Source organism: Podarcis pityusensis (assembly GCF_964106645.2).
Source record: "Podarcis pityusensis genome assembly, chromosome: 9".
Taxonomy (NCBI): domain Eukaryota; kingdom Metazoa; phylum Chordata; class Lepidosauria; order Squamata; family Lacertidae; genus Podarcis; species Podarcis pityusensis.
In genome coordinates, this window is record NC_138034.1 from 73,780,409 (window position 1) to 73,790,375 (window position 9,967).

The 9,967-nt window shown below is 48.3% G+C and overlaps 1 protein-coding gene across 2 annotated transcripts in view; it reads right to left on the reverse strand.

Annotated features, from left to right (window-relative positions):
- ADAM33 (ADAM metallopeptidase domain 33) overlaps positions 1 to 7,595 on the reverse strand; it is a 101,023-nt gene extending 93,428 nt beyond the window's left edge. Inside the window, exon 1 of one of the 2 annotated variants that reach the window (XM_081020733.1) lies at positions 7,227 to 7,595. In XM_081020733.1, coding sequence (XP_080876859.1) covers positions 7,227 to 7,359 — 133 coding nt within the window. In that variant the 5' untranslated portion in view covers positions 7,360 to 7,595. The remainder of the gene's footprint in view (positions 1 to 7,226) is intronic. The other variant, XM_081020732.1, reaches the window with a different exon arrangement.
- Between the last annotated feature and the right edge of the window lie 2,372 nt (positions 7,596 to 9,967).

Below are 9,967 nucleotides of genomic sequence, written 5' to 3' on the forward strand. Positions count from 1 at the left end.
AGGTAAATAGTGTTTCCGTGCGCTCTGGTTTCCATCACAGTGTCCCGTTGCGCCAGAAGCAGTTTAGCTATGCTGGCCACATGTCCCGGAAAGCTGTCTGTGGACAAACACCAGATCCCTCAGCCTGAAAAATGAGATGAGCGCCACACCCCATAGTCGCCTTTGACTGGACTTAACCGTCCAGGGGTCCTTGACCTTTTACCTTACCTTCTGGAAACCACAGGAGGGGAGAAGGCTCTTGGGCTCAGATCCTGCTTGTGGGTTTCACACAGGTAACTGGTTGGCCACTGTGAGAACAGGATGCTGGACTAGAGGGGCCACTGGCCTGATCCAGTTACATGGCTTTTCTTAGGTTCCGGTGACTATACAATCATACCTCGGGTTACAGACGCTTCAGGTTGTGTTTTTTCAGGTTATGGACCATTGAAACCCAGAAGTACGGGTTACTTCTGGGTTTTGACGGTCGCGCATGCGCAGGGGCCCGGTCTTATTCAACATCTTTATCAACGACTTGGATGATGGACTCAAGGGCATCCTGATCAAATTTGCAGATGACACCAAACTGGGAGGGGTGGCTAACACCCCAGAGGACAGGATCACACTTCAAAACGACCTTGACAGATTAGAGAACTGGGCCAAAACAAACAAGATGAATTTTAACAGGGAGAAATGTAAAGTATTGCACTTGGGCAAAAAAAATGAGAGGCACAAATACAAGATGGGGGACATCTGGCTTGAGAGCAGTACATGTGAAAAGGATCTAGGAGTCTTGGTTGACCACAAACTTGACATGAGCCAACAGTGTGATGCGGCAGCTAAAAAAGCCAATGCAATTCTGGGCTGCATCAATAGGAGTATAGCATCTAGATCAAGGGAAGTAATAGTGCCACTGTATTCTGCCCTGGTCAGACCTCACCTGGAGTACTGTGTCCAGTTCTGGGCACCACAGTTCAAGAAGGACACTGACAAACTGGAACGTGTCCAGAGGAGGGCAACCAAAATGGTCAAAGGCCTGGAAACGATGTCTTATGAGGAACGGCTAAGGGAGCTGGGCATGTTTAGCCTGGAGAAGAGGAGGTTAAGGGGTGATATGATAGCCATGTTCAAATATATAAAAGGATGTCACATAGAGGAGGGAGAAAGGTTGTTTTCTGCTGCTCCAGAGAAGCGGACACGGAGCAATGGATCCAAACTACAAGAAAGAAGATCCCACCTAAACATTAGGAAGAACTTCCTGACAGTAAGAGCTGTTCGACAGTGGAATTTGCTGCCAAGGAGTGTGGGGGAGTCTCCTTCTTTGGAGGTCTTTAAGCAGAGGCTTGACAACCATATGTCAGGAGTGCTCTGATGCTGTTTCCTGCTTGGCAGGGGGTTGGACTCGATGGCCCTTGTGGTCTCTTCCAACTCTATGATTCTATGATTCTAAGCGCTAAATCGCGCTTTGTGCATGCGCAGAAGCACCAAATCGCAACCCGTGTATGCGCAGAACACGCCGCTGCGGGTTGCAAACATGCATCCCGCACAGATCACGTTTGCAACCTGAGCATCCACTGTATCTAGTATTGATTAAGAATTTAGAATCATAGAATCATAGCATTGTAGAGTTGGAAGGGACCCTGAGAATCATCTGGGGAGACCCAGCCAGATGGGCGGGGTACAAATAATAAATAATAATAAATTATTATTATCTGGTTCAACCCCCTGCAACGCAGTGGTCCCGGATGGGGATCGAACCTGCAACCTTGCCGTGATCAGCACCATGCTCTCAACAATGAAGCTAACCAGGCTCATTTAGTCTGATTCATTTGCAGGTAAAGAAATGCAATTGCAACACACTTCGTAATCAGCACCACGCTCACCCTGCAGTTACCCACAAATTGCTGATTGGAAGAGGAAAGGGGAAGCAGTGAAGAGGAGGAGAGAAGAGAGATCAGTCCAGCCTCTGCCAGTCTGGTCTCATCCAGAAGTTTCGGACTACAACTCCCATCAGCCTCAGAGAGCACATACTGAAGGCTCGGGTAACACAACAAACAGATCCCGTTCAAAAGGAAGGGAAGAGGGAGAGGAGGCTTTTCCAAAACACCTGTTCATTCAGCACCCATCCTGCTTTGCTGGCACAAAGCTGATACAGTTGTTCCATTATATCCAGCCCTTACTGAGCATCTGTTCCAATTTCTGTGCAAGAAAGGCTTATTTGACAATGAGCGTTTGTTTGGCTGTCATCTTGATTTCCTTGCATTGTGCTGACACCGCTTCATAATAAGATTATAAGAACATAAGGAGAGTCTGTTGGACTCACAGGGACCAACCAGACGCCTTTAGAAAACCCGCAAGCAGGATTCGAACACAAGAGCCCTCCGCCTTAGTGGTCTCCAGCAACAGGGGCTGAAACATCAGAGAAGGATTTCAGTTCAAAGCGTTGTAAATTTAAACAGGGAAAACAGTTAGAGGAAAAACGGGACTCCATGTTGCCATCTGGTGGCACAATGTTATATCGCACATACAATGCATAGACAGTAAATCACTTTTTCTTCACCAGTCTAGCTGAGTCCTGGGATTCAGACACATTGCTGCCTCTCATTGTGGCAATCAATAGCCCTCTCCACGAATTTGTCTCATCCTCTTTTGAAAACCATCCATGTTGGTGGCCATCACTGCCTCTTGTGGCAGGGAGTTCCACCGTTTAACTGGGCACTGCAAGAATAAATCGGCCCAGTGTACCTGAAGGGGCGTCTCCACCCCCATCGTTCAGCCCAGACTGAGGTCCAGCTCCGAGGGCCTTCTGGCAGTTCCCTCCCTGCGAGAAGTGAGGTTACAGGGAACCAGGCAGAGGGCCTTCTCGGTGGTGGTGCCTGCCCTGTGGAACGCCCTCCCACCAGATGTCAAGGAAATAAACAACTATCTGACTTTTAGAAGACATCTGAAGGCAGCCCTGTTTAGGGAAGTTTTTAATTTGTGATGTTTTATTCTGTTTTTAATCTGTTGGGAGCCGCCCAGAGTGCCAGGGAAAACCTAGCCGGATGAGTGGGGTGAAAACAATAAATTATTATTATTATTATTATTATTATTATTATTATTATTTCTTTTACATGCCCTGAATCTTCCAATATTTAGCTTCATTGAGTGTCCAGGAGTTCTGGCGTCGTGCGAGAGGTAGGAAAGTTGTTTTATTTTTTAATTTTATTTAACATTATTACAAAATATTGCAAATACATACGTACATATACCGGTATATTTCAGATATGCACACATATATATAAAAGAACAAAAAAGAAAAAAGAAAAGAAAAAAGAAAAAGAAAGAGAAGAAGAAGAAGAAAAGTTGGAAGAGTTTCTTCCAAATTTATTCTACAAATCTCTCAATAATAAAACTCTAGCAAAGTTCCCTGCCCTGTTTTGCCTGTCCACGGATCTAAGCGACTTCCCTGTCCAACATCACAAAGACAGAGAGGGAGACTCTGGGCTGGACAGACACTTCTGAATCTGTCCCAGACTAGACCATATAGAGTCATAATGGAGCGTAACTAAACTCTGGCAATCCCAAGCCAGAAGAAAGGAATTTCCCCCAGAAACACATTTACAGAAGCTGAAACATCAGCAGCTGCACAGCATCACAGCCAACAAGGCACACCAGCGCATGGGCGCCTGTCGTCGTCCCCCAAGAACACCCATTGCTCTTCGCGTAAGAACTGGCCCAAACCACATTTGCACCATGCGCTTAAAGCGGCATGGTACCACTTTAAACCGTTCTGGTTCCCACTTCTGCATACTGGGAGCTGTGGTTTCCTAAGGGTGCTAAGAGTTGATAAGAGACCCCCAGAGAACTAGAGTTCCCAGAACTCCCTGGGGAAGGGGGCTGATTGTTAAAACACTCTGGGAACCGGCACCCTTAACAAACTACAGCTCCCAAAGGGACATAAGAGAAGCCGCTGGATCAGGCCAGTCTGCCCATCTAGTCCAGAATCCTGTTCTCATAGCGGCCAGGCAGATGAGCCCCATTACCTTTCTACCTTACCTGCCTGCAGGAAACCCACAAGCAGGATTCGGCCACAAGAGCACTCTGCAAATCTGTGATTTCCAGGAACTGGTGTTCAGAAGCATCGCTGCCTCATGGCTAATAGCTATCTTCCAGATTCTGCTTAAAGTGATAATGTTGTACTTTAGATGAACTGTGTGAATGTGCCAAGTGTGAGAAACTCAGATATGTCAGCTAGGCACTGAGTGGCTCTTTAAACCAGGATTACAGATGCGAAAACTGAATGTCTGGTTGCCAGTTTGGGGGCAGGCGGCTCAAAAGTCGTATTTTTCAGTACAGTCATATCTCATGTTACGTTTGCTTCATGTTGCGTTTTTTCAGGTTGTGTCCCATGGCGGCCCAGAAGTACCAGAAAGGGTTACTTCCGGGTTTCGCCGCTCACACATGCGCAGAAGCGCTAAATCTTGCTGCGCACCTGCGCAGGTTGCGAGCTTTTCATGTTGGAACGGGCCTCCGGAACGGATCCCATTCACAACCAGAGGTACCACTATACAGTGGTACCTCGGGTTACATACGCTTCAGGTTACATACGCTTCAGGTTACAGACTCCACTAACCCAGAAATATCCCGGGTTAAGAACTTTGCTTCAGGATGAGAACAGAAATCTTGCCCTGGCGGCGTGGCAGCAGCAGGAGGCCCCATTAGCTAAAGTGGTGCTTCAGGTTAAGAACAGTTTCAGGTTAAGAACGGACCTCCGGAACGAATTAAGTTCTTAACCCGAGGTACCACTGTACAACTTTTTGCTTCCTGAGAATTAATTGTGATTGTGCAGATAAAATATAATGGAAAGAATTCTGCAGGATGTGTTGCTAGTGTGTGAAAACAGACAAGATCCACGGATCCCCAGGCATGCGCCTCCAGATGGTGGAGACGTCAGGTGCCATCCTGACGCCTGGGCATCTTCACTTGGTCACAAGAGGTTTATAGCCAGGTGCAAAATGCAACCAGCACCTGGTGAATTTCTAACGCTGAATGTGACCCTGGAGTTTTCCGTCTTTGGGCAAATCCTTCCTGCAAGCTGTTCCACTGACAAATCCTTATACAAAATGGAACTCTGGAGAACCGCTATCCAAAATCCCAAGGAAGGGGAGAATGCTATTGGACTCAGGTTCTGTTTGTGGGCTTCCCATTGCGGTACCCCCTTGATCACTGTAACAACACTGTGTCCAAGGCAGCTGTCTGCCAGCTCCATCTGGTACGCAGGATGAGATCCTACCTGCCCGCAGACTGTCTCGCCAAAGTGGTGCACGCTCTGGTTATCTCCTGCTTGGACTACTGCAATGCGCTCTATGTGGGGCTACCTTTGAAGGTGACCCGGAAACTACAACTAATCCAGAATGCAGCAGCTGGACTGGTGACTGGGAGCGGCCACTGAGACCACATAACACCGGTCTTGAAAGACCTACATTGGCTCCCAGTACGTTTCCGAGCACAATTCAAAGTGTTGGTGCTGATCTTTAAAGCCCTAAATGGCCTCGGCCCAGTATACCTGAAGGAGTATCTCCACCCTCATCGTTCTGCCCGGACACTGAGGTCCACCCTCCAAGGGCCTTCTGGTGGTTCCCTCCCTGTGAGAAGTGAGGTTACAGGGAACCAGGCAGAGGGTCTTCTCGGTGGTGGCGCCCGCCTGTGGAACACCCTCCCATCAGATGTCAAGGAAATAAACAACTACCTGACTTTTAGAAGACATCTGAAGGCAGCCGTGTACAGGGAAGTTTTTAATGTTTTATCATGTTTTTAATATTCTGTTGGGAGCCGCCCAGAGTGGCTGGGGAGGCCCAGCCATATGGACGGGGTATAAGTAATAAATTGTTGTTGTTGTTGTTGTTGTTGTTGTTGTTGTTGTTGTTGTTCCAGCAGCCAAGCTTTTCTCTGGTTCTTATGCACCACCTTCTGCCATCATTCAAGCCACCCAATCTGCCAATGGGCACAGAGAGGCAACCAATTCTCCAATGCACCTCCAAGTAGAGGGGCTCCCCAGACAAACTGAAATTGCACCCCCCCCCCTACCAGATCAAACCATGGAGCTACTCCTAATTCATGAGCACATAGGAGTGTGGGTACATTTCAAGGCTCCCAGCAAGAATTGCCAAAGTTTTGTCTAAACTCTTAAAACACGGCACCCAAACTCGAAGCCAGGTGGTGAATGGGACTGATTCTGCACACTGGTGATTTGGGGTGTCATTCCTTCCTGCTAGCTGTTCGTAGTGCCCAGATACAGAGGTGAGGGCCTCCAGTAAGTGTAGTTTTCTCTCCAAACCCAGAAATAGCCCCTCACCAGATCCATCTGGATAGTTAGCCTTGGTGAAGACTTGACGTTTCCATCCCCAAAAAAGTTTTTGAGTTTCTGCTGAAATGAGGCTGCATTTTAACGTTGTATTTTAATCTTGTTTTTAAAGTTGTATTTCAATCAATTGTTTTATATCTGCTGTTAGCCGCCCTGAGCCCGGTCTTGGCTGGGGAGGGTGGGGTATAAATAAAATTTATTATTATTATTTATTATTATCTGCACCCAGCATCTCCTAAGAGCCACACCTTGAGCTCTCTCTCCTCTCGCCCACCAGGTATCAACGTGAGTGGCCCCCACCCCAATAGCCAGGAACACTCTTCCTAGAGAAGCCAGGGGTCTCTCTGGCCCCTCTCTCCAAAAACAACCAGACCTGTTAAGCCTTCCTCCTGTGCTCACATTCACCCCAAAGAGCTCCTATCCGTCCAAACTCAGATGTCGGGGTGAGGGGTGCCTATTCATCCCAAATCCCTCAATCTCACACCCCACCCCCGCCACAAAACGAAACAAAACAAGAGCGAAGACCTGTTTCCATGCCCAGCCAGGAAGACTCACCCTGCACAGCCAACACCCCGGAAAAAAACCACATGCCCAAAATATCCCTTAATATGACGGATCCATAATCCCAACGCGCAACGGCAGCGTGGAAGCTCGTTCTTTCGCCCCCTCCCAGATGCCAGGGTGAGGGGCACCCGCTCCCCCACAACCAGAAATCTCTCTGCTCTCTTGTTTCTCATCCAACCTCGGGCTAAGCGCTGCCCTTTTAAGCCACCAGCGCCTGCTAACCTTCTCCTACCGTGGAGACAACCGGCTGAAATCCCCCCTTTCTTTAACCGGGGTGGGGAAGGAAGAGGGGGAAACCCCATACTAACCCCCCAACCCAGCCACCAGCTGTTCTTTTTACCTTGCACTTTGGAGATGTCAACGTTGCTGGAGAGAAGCAGCAGCAGAGGGAGGGTGGAGAGCAAGCGCTGCCCGCTGAAAAGACCCCGGAGCGCCCCGCGCGCCCAGCTCCCTCTCTGCGCTCCCGTCTCCATGCCAGACGGCTCCCCTGTCCGTCTCCTTCGAGCCTCTCCTGCCCTCTCAACTCTCTTCCTCTCCTTCCCTCCGCTCAGTCATCACATCCCTCTCTCTGCTGCCCTCTCGCTCCCCTCTTCCCCTCCTGCAGAAGCCTCTCTCTCTTGCGCGCGCGCGCTCTGGTTTGGTCTCTCCAGCTCGGAGTTCCTTGGCTGCCGACTCTAATGAGAACCACATGGGCTGGGAAGAGCCCACCTCGCTTAGAGGAGCCCTCCTCCTCCTCCTCCTCCTCCTCCTCCTCCTCCTCCTCTCCTGCCCCAACAACCCCACCCTGCAAGGAGATCTCAGCTCCGGGATCCTTTCTCTCCCTTGCAGAGGCAGGCGTGCGCTTTCCAAGAACGCGCGCATGTCCAGGCGCACGCAGGCAACACCCTGGTCCCCGCGAAGCCCGACGCGCCCCGGCGATCTTGGCAGGACAAAAGTTCAAAGCGAAGGTGGCCAAAGCTCTTGGATAGAGACAGGCAGCTGTTGCAAAGCGCAGAGAGCTCTGGCTCGGCCCCAGAAGCAGCTGCGAAACGCCGGGTCTCAGGGCGCGAACCCACACATGCCCCAAGTCCCGACATATTTAACAAATCAATAGGCTGTTTGTTTCTCCTGTTCCGTTTTGTTTTTGAAATCCTTCATGCAGCGTGGCGTAAGGGGCCCGCGTGAGGGTGGCCGTTTATGCAGCCCTGCCACTACAAAGCCCATGATCCAGCGCCAGCACAACCGAAACATAATAAAAACCCACCCTCTGAGCTCGCACAGAGTTCTTTTCTCTCGTCTGGTCCCTAGCTAGCAGAAGGACAAGGCTTCAGGAATAAACTAAGCCAGCATTTGTCATCCTCCCCCTGCAAAAAAAAAACCACATTCCTAAGTTTACATTTTGGACACAGTTCAATATAAAGCAAAACTCCATTCAATGTCTCTGGGACTGAATGGGCTTAAGCATGCCTGATTCTGCTTTTTGTATTTTAAATTTGCACTTGAGATAACTTGGTACAATTGAATGAGCTTGTTTTCTTGCCACCCTAAGCAACAAAGAAGGGAAGTTAAATCAAGCTTAACTCTATTTGTTGCATGTATATCCCACCTTTTCCCCAAGAATCTCAAGGGGTCTTGCGTGGTTTTCTCTCCCCCACCCTCACTTAAAGTGTGTTCCCTCAAAGCATCATGGGAACTGTAGTTTGTTATGGTGCAGCCGTGTGAGGGGCCTCCGAAGGACACTCTGCCTCCTTAGCAAACTACAATTCCCATGATGCTTTGAGGGAAGCCGTGACTCTTAAAAAAGCCGTGACTTTAAATGCTTGGTGTGAGTGTGGCCCTGATGGGTTACTGGTAAAACAACAGGATTTTTAAATTAAAAAACACAGCCTAATAAAATCATTAAACTTTCCAGAAACAGTTGAAGATGTTTTTGTTCTCTCAGACATTCCCAGCTGGGTAAATGGGTCTTCAGGACAAATATCCACTTCTTAGCGTTTCAGTTTTGCTTCTGGTGTATTGCTTGTTTGTTTGTTTATGTGTGTGTACTTAACAGTTTTTAATGATCTCATGTGCAAATCACCTTGAAACGGTGATTTAGAAGGCAAATATTATTACTTATATTATTACAGACAATGCTTTATTATTATTATTATTACCACTAAATAAATATTATTGTGAAGTAAAAATATGATTACTAAGGATGCCTTATTATTACTAAGACAATCATGTTGTTATTAAGTGTAATACTCCTAATAACAACATTGCAATGCCTCACTTTTTGCTCTTTCTCTGTTGTGGAGAAAGGTTGGACTGCGTGAGCTTTGAACTCAGCACTGGCCTTCCCCCCGGAAAAGATTTAGAGCAGAATTTAAACCGAAATTCGGTGTTCCCTCACTTCCTCATTCTCCTTCCACTGGGTTTTCTGACGATGTGCTTCAGCTCCGAAGCTTTCGCGAACGAGCATCGTGGATCCTTGCAATATCCTTATTCTTGCAATGCCGTTTGGACCTTCCCATGCCGATTCGCCTCCTTTTCCCACGATCATTTAACCTTCGGGAGGCAAGACCTTTTTGCTTCTCATGCTGTCTTAACCCTCGCTCTGCTGCAGCCCTGAACGGAAAGCGTAAGACATCAAGTGTTCAGGCCGACGAAGAACCAGTAATAGGGACTGGTCCATGGGGGCGAGGGGGGCACAGCCTTACCAACCCCCATCTGCCCACAGCCAGTCCCACCTGCCCGCCTTCCTCCCTAAAATCAGCCAGGGTAGGGCTTTGCCCATCACTGGCTCCTGCTCTACTTATTGCTGGCCTCCATGCCTTGCTGCCCTAGTACTCTCAATGGGTACCAGCCAGTCGTTAAGACTACAAATCCCATGGTGCTGTGTGGCTGCACTACAAACATGCCTGCACACAGACACATTAAATAAGTTGGCGTTCTTGTTATTAAATATACCAAGAAAAAAGCACACCAAGAACTCAGGCCAGTGTAAGTTTCAATAGTGGGAGTGGTCCCTACTCGCAAATCAAGTCAGTTGTAACAAAAACCAATCCATTCAAAAGTATGTATTCTGACAAGAATTACAAACTCAAATAGAAATTACAA